The following is an 18,884-nucleotide window of genomic DNA, read 5'->3' as shown; positions in this document are numbered from 1 at the left end:
AAAAGATAAAGAAGTGCAATTAAAGCAACAGGTCTTTATTTTATTTTTTTCAATGTTATAAAGAAATCTTGCTGTGGAAAATCAAAGCAACTTGCAAGTATGGACTGACTGGGATTACACTGTAAGAAATGGAGGTCTTTATCCTAAAGTTAAAAAAAACAAAACAACTGTCACCACCAGAAAATGGTGTTAAAGACGGTGGAAAAGGAACATTTCTGTTATTAAACACTAACACCAACAACCTCCATTCACTTAATGGTTTATCTACTACTCTGGCATATGGGGTTACATCTGTCAGTAAGAAGATTGAAACGGATGAAGAGACCGTTAAAGGTATAAAATGTATGTCCTGCTTTTTAGAACTTTCCACATTTTCCAAAATGTAGCTGAGCTCAACAATGTGGCAGCTGGTTCTTATGTAGCGCTTTTCTACTCTGAGCACTCAGTGCTTCATACAACTTATCTCATTCTCACCCATCCATATAAGTCCTTTCTATCTAGCATTCATACACAGTCATACAGCAGACAGCAACTTTGGTTGGTATCCTTCCAAGGATATTTGGTATGGAGTAGCCAGTGACCTGCTCCACCTCCTGATCTACAGCCACCCATCATCGGCTCTTATGTGTTCTGAGAGTAATCTCATACATTCGGCTTACTCTTTATCTTGACATTTTCCAGATTTGGCATTTATCACTCGGTGGCAGCACGTCTATAGTCCTCATTTGTGATGTTTGATCATCGATTTTCTGATAAAACATGTTTGGAAAGACAAAAATATCTTTACCACTGTAACAACATACTGTCATTTATTTTAGCTTTAATCTCGTTCTTGTAACACATTTAAATGTGGATTTATTGAGCTTTTTCTTTGAAATATTCTGTTTAAATAACGTTCTTCCCTAGTGTCCTTTTTTAAGACATTTGTTCTGTGATATATTTATTTTATTCAGCCAAGTTGTTTTTCATATTTTAGCTGCTGTAACACAGTCAATTTCCAGCTTTCAGGACCAATAAAGCTTTTATTTTATGTTCATTAAAGTAACTCAAATGCTTTCTACATATTTTAGGCTGCCGAGTTGACAAACATCTCCTTGGCTGATATTTAACCAACTTCAGCATGTGACACTTGCTTTGTTATTTTTAAAGGTCCTTTATGTAAATACCCTTTCCAAATTTCCACTAAAACTCTCACCATCGGGGGCATTGTTACCAGTGAGTATGCAGTAAAAGCTTCTGTTCTTTTAACTTTTGATATTTCTTTTTAACTACTCCCATTTCCTCAAGGGCCTTCGCCTATTTTCCATTTGTCTGTCTTATTAGTACCTTTACACATTTCACCAGTAAAACCCTAGAAATTTTGCTCCAACTGATTTGCATTCAGGCATGTGTAAGTAAAAAAAAACAAAACCCCACCAACATTAGGTTTGGAAAACTGGATCTAAAACGCTGTACTTGTTAATAATAAGAACTAATCTGCAGAGGTGTGAACTAAAACATGCAAACTTGAGGTGAAACGTCTTCAAGCAACTCAAAGAAGTCCAGACGCTTTTCTTTCCAAGCTCCTTAGACTACGATGACCTGGATGAGTGAGAACCTTCACAGACATAAAACATGCAAATCTTTCACAGAACAGTCTCACACTTCTCTGGAGCTCATCTCAGTTATTCTGAGGAACCATAAACTGAATTGCGTTTATTGCTCAGCTTTGTCTGTGGTGCTCCGCTGTCAGCCGTGATTGATTCGAACACATCCCCCCTCGCGTGCCCCGGGACCCTGTCCGGTCATAAGTCACCTCACAGGTATGATGTTCAGTCCTGCGCCGCCTCTCCGTGACCCTGGCGCGGAGATGATGTATAGTGTGTGGCCTCTTCCACAGCTATTTGTTTGCGGCGTATGGGAGCTCAAAGCTTTCGCACGCCTTGTGCACTACGTGATCCTATTGGACGAGCGGGGCAGTGGATATTGCAAATGATGATGGAGAGAGGGGGGGAGAGAGGGGAGGAGGTGGAGAGCTCCTGTCTTTCCAACGGCAGACACGCAGCGCTCCTTAAGACTCCAGATGCCTTTACAGAATACGCGCCGCTGTTTTCTGTGCGAGTTGCCTCTCCTGTCTTAAATCGATCGTTGTGTTATCGAAAACCAGAAGATTATGGGGATCGCGTATTATGCGGGAACACGTGGAAAGCTTATGAGACGAGCGGCTGCGCGCCCGTCCTCATTGTGATGGAGGAGCGCGGTGGTGCATCGCTGGGGATGAGTGAGAGGTGCGGAGGAGATAATCAACGAAGACACTGAGAGCTGTGCGTTTGGACAAGGTCATCGGAGCCCAGCCTTGGCAGGATTATGTCCATGTGGAGGCGGCAAGGGCGGACTTTTATGCTTCCTCTCCGGGGACGAGGTTGCCTGGGGTGTCCCCTGAAAACCAAGAGTTTCTCTCCTTGCGTTGGCTCACAGAGGCGGCGAAGAGCCCATCTATTGGTGGCTGAGCTGTATTTTTGACTATCTGCGTGTCTTGGAGATAAAAGTTTCCCCGCTCTGCTCGACGGGTGGGTGCTCTATTCTCCCACCGACTCTTCTATTGAACGCAGCTGAAGCCAGTTAAGGTGATTTAGTGGGTGCTGGTTAAAGGGGCAGCGGCGGCGGGTGGGTTGAATTCCACCAGAGAAACAGCAAGAAAAGAAAAGAAAAGAAAAAAGACAAAATAAAGATTTATTTTTTAAAAAGCGGCGGCCAGCTGTGTTTCTGGACTACCACATCTGCCGTTGTTGTCGCCGCTGTCCATGGTGCTGAACTCGGGCTCCAGGAATGGTGGAGACGCTGAGTATCGCAGTGATCGGTGCTCCCGGAGTGGGGAAAACTTCTATAATCCGCCAGTTCATCTATAACGACTTCTCGGAGGTGTACACGCCGACCAGGACCAGATATGTGTACAGACCCTCCGTCATACTGAACGGGAACATGTACGAGCTGAAGATTTTGGACGTCCCGCCGATCTCCTCTTTTCCATCAAGCTCCAGTCAGGTATCACGTCTCTGTCTCGGGAACTTTATCAGAGGAGGATTTAGACAAGCTTAGAGAGGAGGGGGTCCATTCTCTGATTGAACCCGCTTCTCATTTATTTAATCACTGCTTAATCTTTCAAGTGCCCGTCTGTTCACAGCCGCTAAAATCCCTCAAAGGCAAAAACACCAATTTTATTTATTCCTCTTTCAGTATCAGATGTCCCTAGTCTACTAGTTGCTATGGAGACCTGGCCGACTTAAAGCCTAAGAGCTTCACTTTGGCGTTTTTAAACTCTCTTTGTCTGTCTTTCAGCCCGTTTATGAAGACAATATGCAAACTTGCAATATGCAAACTTGCATATTGTTATGTGTTAATCATAACATGTCTTCTACACACTTCTAAGAAACAGCAGTGCTGCTGCTGATATTTGTGTTGATTCTGCAGCATTGTGCTTCAGGCATGGCCACAGCACCTGGTTAAAACTCCCTTTTTAAAAATAGAGCAGACTGCCCTTTTATTCCTGACCACAGGTCAGATGCCACCCCTCATTAGATGGAGGCACATCTGGTCGCAGGATCATAGCAAGATGAAAAAGCACTGTGAATGCTGCGGCTTTGCAGTCACTTTTTTGGAGCAGATTTTTGGCTTTCTTTATTTCTTGACAAGAATCGGAGGTGCTTGAAACAGTCCTCGTGGCCATACTGAAAGCATTATTAGATCCTCTAACTTTTTTCACCCTCCCGCCTTACAGATCCTTTGTTAAACAGTCACAACCAAGGAGGAGACCCACAGAGGCTTCAAAACACCACAGACTTCTGAACCTCTGTTTTCAAAAACACAGCCAGTAAAAAATAAGAACAAAAAACCAGAACTAAGGATGTGGGAGAGCTGCTTCACCTGCTTCTTCAACTGTCTGAATCAGTCTAGGGGATAATCTTTTAAATCCTCTTTGTGTTATTATTCCGCTTACCTTGTGTGAATCAGACATATTAAGCATTGTTTTAGTTATTTTTTTACATGGAATGAGAAGTGTGTATTTTGGCCCTTGACACTTAGAGTGAAATCGCATTAAATCCTCTCTTTATTGGAAAGACATCAGCTCTCCGCTTTCCCTTCCCTCTTAGTGGCCAAATGTGGAGAGTAGGATCTGTTACAGCAGCTGAAATCCTTCCAATCTACACATGAGCATGTGAGAACTGCTTTAATATCGCCTTAAAAATGTGACTCTATCCCTCGAGACAAATGATCCCCTTGTTAAAGTCCTCTTTGTCATTTTTCCCAGCCCATTAAGTTGCTGAATATAATGCGTCCCTCTCTTCGTATGCATGTGTGCGGTGCTTGAAACGGCGCATCCCACTGCAAGTCTCTGCTGACGCGAGGCACGTGTTTGACTCCTGTCCACTGTGACCTCATTGGAAAGACCGAAATCTCCAAGGTCACCACAGCAAAGCCATTGATTTGCTGCTGCTGACTGTTTCTCTCCTTCCCTCCCTGTCGGTGTCACAGATAGGCCTCCCAAGAACAGCTGCGGTTATCTACCGCCGGCGAAAGTGCCACTGAGAAAATGAGATCAAGCCAAGCAGGAGACAACAAAAGCACAACGAGAAAGAGAGACCTCCCAAAGTGCTGGTTTTCTGTGCGCTCACAAAGCTGCAGCGTTAACACAGAAAACATCTGACAGGGCAGAGCAATCATCTTGTCGGAGTTATACAAAGCTTCCCTACTAGATTTAACATTTTATTGGAAGGTGTTAAGAGTTCTGCAGACTGCTTACGCTACAGATTCCTTCTGGGAAGGCACTGAGTTTCCTTTTTTCCAGCTAAAGTGCTTTGAACTCCCATTAAGCAATAAGCAGGAGCAGCTGCAGGAACAGGGGACGAGGTGCATCTGATGAGTCCAAGTGTCTCAAAGGTTGAGTCACATTTGAGGGGTTTCCTCCTCATTTGATTGTCTTTGGTTAAACATTTCATGCTAATGTCAGAGTGGTGGTGCAGGCTCTTTGTCGAAGGTATACCAGCAGAGAAATCCATTAGCTGAGTGCTGCCACAACATTTCCATCTGACAGATTTACGGTTACTCATTTGCTAAGGAACAACACCTGGAAGGCCCGCTGTGCTTTGTCTCGCTCGTTCTTGCTTCCTCTGGTGCTTCATCCTCTATTCACAGCGAGAGACACGGGGCATTTTCGAGTCACTGCCCTCATCTGCGTTTAACCCTGCGACCACAGAAATGTAACGTGGATCAGGGGCAGTTGGATGTAATGAGGGGTGAGTTGAGCCAGCACAAAGAATCCTGATTGAATTTTACTTGCTGAAGACAGCAAATTAAATAAAAGCACACTTCACTGTTAGAATACAGTCGGGGAATAAGAGAGGAAGAAAGGAGAGAGGGGAGGGAGAGAGCGGGAATTTGTTTTGGTCAATTAGAAAGTTTAATGGACACCGTTGAAGCCGGGGTGACCAAATGAGGTTTTATATTGTCCTATAAAATTTGTGATGAATAAGCTGCAGAATAGAGTGAGTCAGTACGCCTCCGCGCTGATGTAGCCCGGCAATTTCTCATCAGTTCAGATTATTTTATAAGAACAGCAGTGGCGTTCTAGCAGGCGACTTGTGACCTCATTTCAACAACATACAGAGACATTAAAAAATCTTTTTTTAATGCTGGAAAGAGGCAAGATTTGTATCGTTATTCCTGTGAAGCTGGGTTGGTGTAATGATTTGTTTGCTTTGTGGCGTGTGTGTCTGTTTCTGAGAGTATTGCATTGAGAGAGCATCTGTCCTGGTGTGTCAATACGATGTGATGACAGATGGATTTAAGCGTGACAGAAGATTCAGCATGATTTTTTCTTGTTCTTTTCTTTTCTTTTCACTTTCTCTTCTTTTCCCTTTTTGTTCTTGCCATAATGTATCTCCATGACTTCCTCCCACACAAAATGCTCCGTCTCCTGCTCTCTCTGGGCATTTTTCTCAGCTATCTCTGTCAATACTTTCATATATAACAGCGAGGAAACTATCGTATTTCACGCTTGCAGATGCAGCAAGAAAGATGTGTGCATCTGTGAAGTGCACATATCGGTGAAGCGTTAAGTGCTGACAGGATCTGGAAGTGAAACTGAGCACAAATGTATAATAATCATAGTGGATCATTCATTTTGAATTGCATTTAATCTGTTTTTGCTGATATATACACAAATATCATTATACTATCTGCAAAGGCACAGTTTTTGTAGTTTTCCCTGTGCACACCTTCACAGTTGATTTTAAATGAAACATCCAGAGGTGATAGAAGTGCAGACTTTTAGCCTTAATTCAAAGGGTTTAACAAAAATGTTGCATTAACAGTTCAGCAGTTACGGTTTATACACAGTCCCTCATTTTCAGTGGCTCACAGTTAGTTCTACATTTGATTGACGAGCGGTTTCATGGCCGGGTGAGGCACGTTCACTTGTTATTTCATAATAAATGAAGCAGATAGAATATCTGAAGTGTTGAATTTGTATTTCGTAGCTTTTCACCGAAATTTTAAATATGAGTCTCAAATAGATGTCGGTGCAAGTGAAAGACATCGTCACTGAAACAGCAAAATTATCCTCTCAGAGAGAGAGCAAAACTTCAGGATTGGCTAAATCAGCAATCTTTTATGCCGTTAATAAAGAATAAATGCTCAGAAAAAACACAGAGGGTGATTGCAGAATTATTTCCATGGCTAAAGAAACAACTTTATAGCACCTAACAAAATTAAGGATACTCTTAAGGAGGTAGGAGTATTGTTATCGAGGACTACAATCAAGAAACACCTTCATGAATGGAGAGAATTTACAATAAGGTTCACACAGTTACACTGAGGAACAGGAAGGCCGGATTAGAGTTTGACAGAAAACATCTAGATGATAAAAGATGAAACCAAGATTAACCTGTACTAACATAATAGAAGAAAAAAGGTCTTGAGGTCTTGTGACCAAGGCCTGCTGGCTGTCCAGCATACAAGGTTAAAAACTAAAGGTGACAGAGGGTTTGTATCTGTGGCTCCCAGACTCTGGAACTCTCTGCCATTGAGTTTGAGATCTGTGGACTCAGTCATTTCTTTTAAGAAGCAGTTAAAGACTTATCTTTTTAAAATTGGTTTTGGTTGACATTGGATGATGTATTTTTGAGCCTCTGTGAAGCACTTTGTGATTTAATCTGAAAAGGTGCTATATAAATAAAATGTAACTTTACTTACTAATAGAAGACAAAAGTATTGAGCATTAGAGAAAAGGTCATGATCCAAAGAATACCACGTAGAAACATATGCCTGGCAGGGGAACCAGGACACTTTGTTGGTGATGTGATTGCTGAGTGAAGCTGCAGGATTGACTGTGAAGTGTACGGGGCTACACTCTCTGCTCAGATTCAGACAGATGCTACAAAACCCATCGGGCAGAGTTTCACAGCACAAACGGAAAATGACCCAAAGCAAACTGTAAAAGCAACCGAGAGTTTGTCAAAGCAAAGAAATGAGATATCCTTGAATGGCAAGTCTTCGCCTGATCTCAATAGTGCAGCTTTTCAGGTATTAAATACAAAACTCAGAGCAGAGATACTCACACACAAGCAGCAGCCAAAGGCAGCTGTAAAAAAGGCCCTGCATCTCAAGCAAAGAAAGACCGCATTACCTGATGTCTATGGGTTCCACACTTCAGGCTGCAAAGAATTAAACAAGCTGGCAACCCTTGTATTTGCACGTATATAAGAATAAAATTAAATCCATTATGGTTGTGTACAGTAGTGTAAAACGGTGCCCAACAAAATATGGACCAGACAAGCCTTGTAGAGATGACTCTAACAAGCGTGATCAGCAAAACACACCCTCATCCTCAGTGCTAATTACTGCCAAGTCAAATCTGAATAAAATTCTGACATTTCACTCAACAGAGCTGAAGCAAAGATTCCTTGAATGGGCTCTTAGTACAGTTAGATTTAATTAATTGTTAAGTACTCGCAAGCCATGTTATTTGTTCTAGATCAGTGATTTGAATTAGAAGTAGCCTAGCATGCTAGACAGCTAGCTAACAACCAGTTGGCGTTTCCCCCTCTCATTCAACTATTCCCTTAAAAATGCAAAGTTCAAGTGGTAATAACAACACAGTTGGTGAGTTATATTAAAAATCACCTCTGGTGCACTTATTATGAACCTGTACTAATGTAGCACTTTTTTGCTCAAAGCGCTTTCTTACTACAAGCCTCATTCATGCAAGTGCAATGAGAGCTAGTTAAACATTCACACTAGGGGTGGTGGTGTTTGTAGCTCTGGAAGATTTGGAAAGGTTGGTGACTCCATACCTGGCTGCATGCCTAAGAATCATTGGGCAAGTAGCTGGAGCTGAGTTGCTCTCCGATGCATGAGGAAATCCAACCACTGACCTCTTGATTAGTAGATAACCTGCTCCACCTCCTGAGACACAGTCACCCCAAAGGATGTGAAACATCAGCTACTGAGACTGTAAACCATTTTATTTAAAATTGTATTCCTATTTCCATTGTACAGTTAGGCCTTTAAATTGTGAGTCTAAGCAGATTAACTTGCTTCTCGAGGCCGCCTCAGTGGGCCTTCGAGTAACTGCACTTCAAGGTGCACTTCAACTGGTTTCATTTTTCAGCCATGGAGGTTGTGCCTCGGGTCAGACCCAGCAATTGGTCTTGATGTTAAGCTTCCAGCTCCTAGCTTTATCTTATTAGTAGGCTATTTAACAAAGTAGGCAATCTTCTCATCTAACTCTCTGGCAGCATGCAAGGATATCTGCAAGGATATCTGTAAGGACAAGAAAGACATAGAGCAACGTTACATATCTCTCGGTTTCCCAATCCAGTCTAATTCTTGAGAATATCCATTTTTGACCCCTCGCCAGCATCAGCCAGAGTCTCCTTGTCACCTGAACACTGGAGACTTACAACAAAGGGCAATAAATGGTTTTGCTGGTCCAGGTCATTACTTTGAAAAGGGGACTTCCATCCCTAAGGGATGTAATGGATTTTAATTCCAACTCAACCAGCGTGACCTGTGTTTGACATATCTGTAATAGCTCAGCACTGGCCCCAGCCAGGTTACACCGGCCGCCCTCCTGCACTGGATGGAGTATTGATCCATCGCAACCACTCATTACGTTCAAGCTGCCTCCACTAATATCAGAGTCATGGCGGCTTTGCCATAGCCTGCTGAAAACTGACCACGGCCCTGCAGTTGTCAGGGAAACACGCTCTGTTTGGGTCTTGAGGAGCAAAGGACGAGCTGCTCTTTTTCCACGCTGTGGTAAGGCGACCGACTGGAGGACACAGACAGTGGCACCACACTTCACAGTCACGCTCCCGCAAGCACATTCTCACATCCCGGCGAGCACACACAAATAAACATGCCCACACATGCCGTTTGCATTCATTTGGTTACCGCGTATCAGTGCGCTGCCTTTTCTTTACTGCTCTGTTTTGGCCTGGGCCTCGTGTTTGGGGTTTGGAGAAGTAGTATTGCTGCTTCTGTGCCGGCTCCTCCTCCACATTTAAAAACAGGACTTGGACGACAAAGAGATACGAGATGAAAACACAAGCTGCTATTTTTAGCCCCGCGGGATGTGAGGCTGCAACCACAGCCACCGTGCTCGCCTTGCGTCGTCAGCTGCCTCAGTTATCATGAGCTGTGATGACAGCGAACATCTCTGGTTTGTTCGGGAAACACAACAAATCTTGCACTGGAGCTGTACTGGACACTTTAGGATAGACTCCAGGAAGAAAATGAATTGATGGAAGAAATTAGAAATCATAAAGGAAAAAAAACACTCTTGCTGAAAACACTGTGAAAGACCAGAGAAAACTGCACTTTACACCAGTTTTCACAACACATCGTCCCACTTACGCTTTTTACTTTTGATGGCAGTGATCTTATTGCCATCTCTGCGCCTGATTGGCTTCATTATCTTCCTGCTGATCTGTGAGGCTGTTTCTGCTCCTTGACACAAACACCCCCTCCAAAATGAATAGAGGCAAAGCGTTCCTCACTGCGTTTTATCATTACAAGTTAGGCTGATCCTCGCCTGTTCCCTCAGCCTCACCTGTCACAAATTATCAGTTCATCTTCATTGTACAGATTAGCTGTACAGCATGTTTAATTTGGATGCAAATCCCCCCCCCAAACCTTGACAGCAGTGTAATTAATTTTTTTTCTATTCACGTTTCTATTTTAGGTTACACAAGCTGTGTAAGTGCTGGAAAAAGTGTAGAGTAAACACCACATGGAACAAATGACTTAACGCTGTACAAAATACTGTTGCAAATCCATCAACATTGCACTGCTCCACTACGGGGTCACATTAGATTGCATGCTAATTATAAGCATGCAAATTAAAATGGGGCCTGACAATCAGCACTTTGATATGTGAGCTTTCAAAGCAATATGGGGACAACAAGCACGGCTCCAAAGCAGCCAAATCATCATCAGAGCCCCGAGGTTCAGGTGCGTCAGTCAAAAAGCATCAAATACATCAGAGCGGAATTTCACTGAAAATCATTGCAGCATAACATAATAAACAGCTTCAGGAGAGGCAGTGATCACATGGGGAAATTGATTTGTCTGTAAATTCTTTTAAAAATGTGTTCACAGGGATTTAAAAAACTGTTTTAAAAAAGAGCTCAGGAGGAGCAAATCGAACAGCAGCCACTGTGTGAAGTAAATCTACACTGAGTCTGTGGAAATGTTCCAAGGTTAAATCAGTGATCTTAACAACATAACATAAACTCACTGGCCATTTCATTAGGTATACCTTTTCAAGCGCTCTCAAATCTCTATCGGCCAATCACATGGAAGTGTGTCTATGCATGAAAACATGTTCAAACCGAGCATCGGATGGGGAAGAAAGGTGATTGAAGTGACTTTGAACGTGGCATGGTTGTTGCTGTCAGGGTAGTCTGAGTATCTCAGAAAATGCTGATCTACTGGGATCTCTGGGGTTTACAGAGAATGGTCAAAAAAGAGAAACTACCCAATAAGCTGCAGGTCTCTGGGTGAAAATCTCTTGTTGATGCCAGAGGTCAGAGCAGGTCAGATGCAGTGAAGAGTGAAAAGTGGGTTAGAAAAGTAAACTGTGTAGTAAAAGATCCAGAGGACTGAATGACAGTAAAGGTTGCACGATCTGATATCGTCGTGTTGGTGTTGTTCCTAGATCAACATAGTAAATGTTGATCCAGGATCAATCAGAATGTTGTGGCTTCATACTTTTGCGACTTCAGGAAAAAACGCCGTAAAACAAAAAACTGTACTTAAGCTGCGAGAAACCGCCTCTGTCCGCCGATCAACGGACCCAGACCCTGACCCTAACCCTTTAATAAACGCTAAGCAGAATTGATATTGTCCTTGCAACATTGGAATTTCATAAATGCACGAATGGCTTGAGAATAACGTCACAACAATGTGATTGGTCACTTGCAACGACACCAACACGACGATATCAGATCATCCGTAAAGGTTTGACTTTTGCCACATTTCTGAGGTGAAGGAAACAAGGTTGGATGAGCTTAGAGTTTTAAAATTCAGTTGTTGTTCAAAGATGACACCAATAATCCAAATACCCGGAAGCTGATATCATTGCACTACCTGATGACACTTTTGAGCTTTGGGAAATATGCCGGTACTTTCCAAGCATGAGACAAGTCCAACTTCCTGAAAATCTTTGCTGGTGAATGTGCCAAAACTGATTTCTGATGTTTATATTCATTTTTCCAAATGTATATCTTTGCTTACATTGGTAAATAGACTTTAGTCAACAGAATTTATTAAAGTATTATATATAAAATTATCTTTATGACATTATTTTACCAACTTCATATCACTCTTTAAAAGTTATATATTTTTAACATCAATGACACTTTTTAGCTGGATAAATAAAGGATATATAAAACTCACTTTCTACCTTGTGACAGGAACGTTATTTGTGGCTCAGAATGATTTGATGACATTGGTTTGACATGTGCTTCACAGATTATAGGCCGACAAGTCATTTACAACAGCTTGAATGTGGGTGACCATCTTTTGGCACAACACCAGAAACTTCAAAGTGATCACAAGAAAAGAGGTCTTGGGCCACACAAGCCCCTTTTAAGATCACAACCTGTGCCGCTTTTCATTTCATTTAAAGGAATATAATAAACCTGAATGTAATGTGTTGACCGGTGAGCTCCAAATGTGGCAGAAAACAGATTTGGGTTTTTATACAGAGCCCAGCTTTCCACGCTTCCAGCATTCATGTTAAGCCAAGCTAAGCAGTTTCTAGTTCCAGCTTCATAGTCATTATTAGTCATTCTCATCCCCAGCTACTAAACTGTATTTCCCCAGATGTTAGACTACATTTGAAAGATCCTCATCACACCGTTGTCTAAAGTGCAATGCCGTTTGTGCATTACAGCAGTCTGCATCTAATAAGAACAACCCTGTTTGTTGCAAAGTTAATTTCCAATGTTTGTCTGTTAAATTATATTAAATTGGATTGAATTATGTTTCACTGAACTGAACTGAGGCGGTTTCACAGAGTCTAGGCCCTTCATTAGCAGTGTGTGGGAACACCAGAGGTTATGTCTGCTCATCCCTTGATCCGCTGTTGCCTTTTTCATCTTTTCAACATTCTCCCAGGCCTGCGTTTGTGTTCTCATTTCCTTCCCTCAGTATATCTTTTTTCCCCAGCCCCTGAACTTCCTCTATTTGCCTCTCCCTCTTTTATCAGATCAAATGTTTATACATTAATTTCATGCTGTTACAGGCAGCAGGTCGGCAGTGGTGAGCCCAGTGATACACATTTGGATAGAGGGATGGTTCCTCACGTTTCTATTAAAACTAATGGCCCTCAGTAAGGTGCAAATAGACCCACGTGCACTGTGTGCTTTGATTACATTTTGAATTATGCTTTGAAAACCATTAGCATGAACAAAATGTTGCTTTTTTTTGCCACATCAGAGCACCGCGTTCCCTTTTTTCCTCTCCTGACAGAAGGTTGTGCGTTTTCTTTTCCCCAGCCTCCGTCTTTGTCCTTGAACAGCGTGCAGTGTTTTACTGCGGGGTCATCGTGTTTTATGACTTTGTTCAAAGCTGTAAGATTCCCAGAACCATGTCTACTCGAGGAATTCATACACTGCACTTTGTAACTGCAAAGGGAAGCAAACTGTGACAGAGCAAAGTTCTGTTACATAAAGAGGGAAAAAAAATTAACCGAGGCTGATGGGATTATCGTTAGTCTTTTAATCTGTCATGAATCAAAGTATTGGATTGAAATTTCTCTTTGATGATGACGCTGGTGGCAAAGTCATCAGTTTGTCCTGAAGGGGAAATTAATGTCCGCACCCAATTTCACAAGAATGTATTCATGAGCCGATGAGCCATTTCACTCAGAACCACAAATAACCTCATCGTGGCATTTGAGGAAATGTCAGACTTTGACAAAGCCATTAGGACACACTGCCTGGGAACCTTACACATCTGCAAAGTCTTCCATCTAATACGTCAGCATACCCGAGAGACCATGTCAGTTCTTAAGCTTGACTAAAACGGGTCTTGGACGTACTCATATGTTTGCATATTTATGTGTTTCTCTACATATCTGTCCTTTCAGGAATGGCTGGATTTGCGCTGCAGAGGTGTTCGTAATGCCAACGCATACATCCTGGTGTATGACATCTGCTGCGTGGAGAGCTTTGAATACGTCAAAATGATCCGACAGCAGATAGTAGAGAACAGGTATGGTCACAAACACTCTCTGCTGACAACGCAGATGTTCAACATACCGTCCAAAAGCTTCAAACCAGGACTGTCAAACTCATTGGACATCATGCATCACATACATACAGCCTGCTTTGATCTTAAGTGGGCCAGACCAGTGAAACTACATGATAAATATATGAAATTACAGAAAAATGTTTAGTGGTAGTTAATTTACCAGACACTCCTTCGATTTTTTTTTATTTTAAAATATTAAAGTTTTGTTAAAGTTTTGTGTTATTTTAAAATATTAAGCTTTTGTTAATTTACAAAACAGAGATTTTCCTGTAAATTAAGCATTTATCTATTGGGGGGGAGGAGGGGGGGATTTTTTTCCATTGGAAATTCTTCGTCCTGGGCCTTGTGTTTGACACCCGTGCTTTAAACCCTATATTTAATTGAAAACTGAACCACAATGACGCTGTCAAGACTCACAGGCATTACTGTTTTCTAATTTAAAAAAAAAAAAATCTAGGACAGGGACAACAAAAGACCAGAAATATTACGTAATGCTGAAAAAAAAAAGCTGTTGGAACATCTCAGAGCTAATTAGGTTAATTAGCAACAGGTTAGTAACATAAAAGAGCCCACAGAGGCTGAGCCTTTCAGAACTGAGAATTAAGAGGACGGTGGGTTTACCACCCTTTTTTTTTTAAACAAATAAATGCATAAGAATAATGTTTAGAACATAAAAATTACAACACGTTTGGGGGTTTTTATCATCAAAGTACAAAATACCAAAAAATAAAGGCCCAGCATGTGAAAATGTGGAAAAGAAAGTTTTAGCTTGTAGAGCCACCTTTAGCAGCAATAACGTAAAGTAATAGTTTTCTGTGGGATTTTTATACAGAGCCCAGCAGGCTCTCACTTTGACTTTTTTTTAACTTTAGCTCCACTCTTCTTTACAACTTTGCTTCAGTTCATTGAGGTTTGTTAGCATTAGCTCTGTCAAGAGTGCACCACAGCAGCTCAAGCAGGTTGAGGTCTATGCTTTGCCTGGAACATTGCAGAACTTTGTTTCTGTTCTTTTTCAGACATTCTGTTGTAAATTTGCTCCTTTGCTTGGGATCGTTGTCCTGTTGCATGGCCCAATTCCAGGCAAGCTTTAGCTGTTGGAAGACGGCATCTAGAATACTTTTCTACTGAATACTGAGTCATTGATTGCAAGGTAAAACAAGCCCAAGGTGACACTTGACGGTTGTACTAACTAGAATTTGTCAAGGTTTCCCTGAGCATTGCACAGTCTGACCTTGGAGTGAAATTGGTCGGACATACACTCCTGGAAAGACTGTGACATTGTCTTAACAAACAGCTACATTTGACTAGCAGCACCTGGCTGTTTCTTACCATCTTATTTCCAGTGGAAGCAGTAATGATGTTTAGTTTTTCACAGAAATTCTAGTGTAGTCGAGTCATGCATAGGATTGGACTATTCAGATTGTTATCAGTGCACAGCTTAAAAAGCCAACATCCATACTGTAATCGTATAGAAGATCATTAGTGCACATGCCATAAGTAACTTACACCTTTGAAGGCTCCGTATGCATGTTTTGGAGCAACGTGTGCTGCCATCCAGAGGGGGTGTTTCTCAGGAAAGGCCTTGTTTATTTCATAAAGAGTGCGAAACCAAATTCCACTTGTATTACGGCAACATGGCTGCATAGAAAGATAGAGGCAAGTATTAAACATGCTCCTGTCTCAACCTTTTAAAAAATATGTTGCTGAAATCAAATTCAATAAAAAAAATTATTTCAACAATTCATGTGTTGTTTTTGTGCTGTTTTCATTTGAATATAAGTTTGAATGATTTGCATTTCATTTTTAACTAAATGTAATACAACAATCCTGCTTTTGTTTGTTAAACCGCTGACACACAGCTTGTTATCCTTCACTGATGATTTGTAATGAAATCATCCCGTCACCCGTCTGAAGACAGCACACAATTTCACAGCCTGTCACAAAGCTGTACAATTACATGATGGTGACAGTGATTTTTAGGCTTCTTGTGGTGGTATCTTTCAATTTAGCATGCGCGCTCGTCGTGATGACAGTTCACTGTCTGATGACATTTGATTCTTGTGTGATGCCTAAACCCACACTAGTAATTTAAAGGCTATTCTTGGGACAGTCGTCCGTTTAGTGTACAGAAGGCCCACAGATAACATACAGTAAATGCTTCTTGGATTTGCTTTGCACCTGCTGCGTATGGGGCCAGAAATCCCTCGCTCTCCAGTCGTCAGCTGCATGCATATATTTACATATAGAAAGGTGCATTGGGTGGCTTCATTTGTTTGCCGTGTTGTACAACACCAAACTGCCTCTCCACAGTTGATGCCCACTTTCTCGCAGCTCTGAATGTGTAACCACGAATGTTTATGATCTAAGACAGAAACCTATTATCCCCAGCAACTATGGAAGAAATGGTGAATGTGAGAGGAATAGACAATAGGGGGGAAATGTGCAATCATGGAGAGTCTAACATTAGACTGGAGAAGGAAAGGAAAGGAAGGGGAGGAGAAGGGGGCAGATACTGTAAGAGGAATCATTAATAATCGAGTTTTGGAGGAGTTTTTTTTTACTCTGTGTGTCAGCTGTCGAAAAAAAAAGAGTCTATTGTTGAAATGTTCCTCAGCAATCTTTTATTATTCTGGTTCCCACTAGCGAGGAGCCTACCTTCAGTTCAGTGAGGCTTGTGACAGTGTTGTCCTTCCATCATTCCTACCCCCCCCCCATTCTCATGAAGGGATGTACGCACACCGCCTCCCACATTCAGTACACCTCATTGTGCACAAGTAGTCAAGCCCGAGCAGATATGCAAGGAGATATTTTTAAGGCTGTTATGTGAGCACAACCTGTGAAAAGGAGAAAAGTGAGATGATTGCTGCCGTGTGGTTGTTCAGCTCCCAAGTTTTGAGAACTTCGCCTCGGGGCTTGAAAATTGCACCGCTCATCTCTCTCAGGCTGCATCGCCTTCTCTTCGGCGAGCCATTTTGTCCATCTGTCGAGGCAGACGTGCAAATATGCAAAAGTATGCAAAAGTCTTTGTCATACAAAATAAGCCATCATTCGTTCTGAGAGAAAGAGCTAAGTTGTTAAGGCAGCTGTTTAAACAGTTTATACACTTGTCTTTTCTAGATGTTCTGAGTTCAACATCGGTTGTTACAGCTTTTCCTAAATAGTTTATATTCTAAGGCTTTTTTAAATTATTATTACAAATCATTAACCCAATGACCTTGCCTCCTAAATAAGCAGCAAAATTAATATTATTGTTATCATCAACACTTCATTTTACTCTAAACTCCTGCAGCTTAATTTCCCACACTGCTGCACTAAACTTCTTTTCATTTAAACACTTCTAAACCATCACTAATCACGGTTAATTGTGGTCGACTTGAAGAGGTGCTGTATGTTTTTCATTACTGCTGCAGGACTAATCTTTATATTTGCAGGTCTTACTTTTAATAATCTGCACGTCCTCTACAGAGAAGATAACTGTCAGTATGACGAGAGGGGCGCCTAGGTTGTTAGTGTAACATATTGGGGGTATTTATATATTAGAGTAGTTTTGTAATATATTTTATTATTTATTATTGGTACTTTAACTTGTTCGTTACTGCCTTCGCGCAACTGTGACCACATAAATTCCATTGGGATTAATAAAGTATTCTGATTTTGCTTCTGAGTTAGAATTTTATAACACATCCCTCCGGCTTGCCGTACATTTTCCCACTCAATAATGCTGTAAAGCCCTCACTGCAGCATGCGGTGGGAGGCCCCTTGAGCCTGTGAGTTTTAATCCTCCAGTCCACCCCCACACACCTCAGAAGGAAGGGAAAACTATGCAGAGACAACAGCTGTGACAAACACCAACACGATGGCTTTGCTGGGTTTAAAAAAATTAATATAAATAACACAACCTTCTTTTCTCATACTCCTGCAGGGAAGGTAGCAGCAGCGAGGTGCCAATCCTGGTGGTGGGTAACAAGAGAGATCTGCAGCGTCAGCGCTTCATGCCTCGCAGGGCCGTGTCGGTTCTGGTGAAGAAGACATGGAAGTGCGGTTATGTGGAGTGCTCTGCCAAGTTTAACTGGCACGTAGTCCTGCTCTTCAAGGAGCTGCTGGGGATTGCTGTGGCACGGGGGATGCGCCAGAACCACACCTCCATTCGTTTGCAGGGGGCGCTACAGAGGAATCGCTGCACCATCATGTGACCCTCAGAGCTCCCTCCACCCCTGCCAACTCAGGAGTGGAGCGGCAGCAGAGAGAAGGACTTTCTATCAAAATGGCTGGGAAAAATAACCCCGTGGCCTCCTGCTTTACTGAGCTGATTTTTCTTAATGAGGTTTATTAGATTCGTGCGCTGTAAAAGACACTCAAATTACACACATGGTCATCCAACCACTTCCTAGTCAACTGTGTAGAAACAAGGAAGGAAATGGGAAAAAGAAAGCAGGTGACAAACAATACAAAAAGCATAGCACAGATATGTTTCTCACATCACAGGTCAACATTTCAGGCTGCGCTTCCCAATATGAAAGGTCTGTCGCTGGACCTGACAGGGCAGAAGCTGTGTTTGTGAGAGTCAAAGCGGACAGGCAGCAATATCATCCAGTCTTCCTTTTGGATTTGCCACACTCTGTAAGGTCAAAAGCAGAAGCTCACATCTAACATCACTGGATTTATTGGGATTTGTGCATGAGACCGACAGGCAAAAAGATGGAAACGATAAAAAGTGAGAGCGCTCATTTTCTGTGCCAGTTATCTCAAAAAGTACATAGATAGATATGGTTAGGTGGTGTTTAATTTTAGATTCTGAGAAGTAGCCTGCATTTTTGTTCTCTGCCCCATCCTCTATTAGAATCTTGGCCGACAGTAAAAGCTGCTTGTTCACAGAAAGGCTGTTTTAAGGTTGTCTTGCAGCAGAAAATGCTGCAGTTCCTTATCATGTACTGTAGGACTTTAATCTGCTCCCTCCCCTCACTCAGTGTCTGTTTCTGATGAATACATTAAATCCAGGGAACGGGGAACCAGCAGGAGGCTCCGGAGCCTGAAACAAGAACCTGTGTGTGTGTGTGTGTGTGTGTGTGTGTGTGTGTGTGTGTGTG

At 42.1% G+C, this 18,884-nt stretch overlaps 1 protein-coding gene across 1 annotated transcript; it reads left to right on the top strand.

Annotated features, from left to right (window-relative positions):
• Positions 1-2,008: 2,008 nt before the first annotated feature.
• Positions 2,009-18,878, top strand: rasl10a (RAS-like, family 10, member A). Its single transcript, XM_005722152.1, has 3 exons — positions 2,009-3,024; positions 13,634-13,758; positions 17,720-18,878. The coding sequence occupies exons 1-3, from the start codon at positions 2,809-2,811 to the stop codon at positions 17,988-17,990; spliced, it is 612 nt and encodes a 203-aa protein (XP_005722209.1). The 5' UTR covers positions 2,009-2,808; the 3' UTR covers positions 17,991-18,878.
• The last annotated feature ends 6 nt before the right edge of the window (positions 18,879-18,884 follow it).

The sequence above is a fragment of the Pundamilia nyererei genome, unplaced genomic scaffold (assembly GCF_000239375.1).
Source record: "Pundamilia nyererei isolate P.nyererei 1_Seehausen unplaced genomic scaffold, PunNye1.0 scaffold00006, whole genome shotgun sequence".
Taxonomy (NCBI): Eukaryota; Metazoa; Chordata; class Actinopteri; order Cichliformes; family Cichlidae; genus Pundamilia; species Pundamilia nyererei.
This window is presented reverse-complemented; position numbering and strand designations above follow the sequence as displayed.

Excerpts from the sequence above, each read along its gene's own strand:
- rasl10a (XM_005722152.1), top strand. The coding sequence starts at position 2,809 with ATGGTGGAGACGCTGAGTATCGCAGTGATCGGTGCTCCCGGAGTGGGG. Across the intron at positions 3,025-13,633 it reads TTCCATCAAGCTCCAGTCAG|GAATGGCTGGATTTGCGCTG; the intron begins GTATCACGTCTC and ends CTGTCCTTTCAG. Across the intron at positions 13,759-17,719 it reads CAGCAGATAGTAGAGAACAG|GGAAGGTAGCAGCAGCGAGG; the intron begins GTATGGTCACAA and ends ATACTCCTGCAG.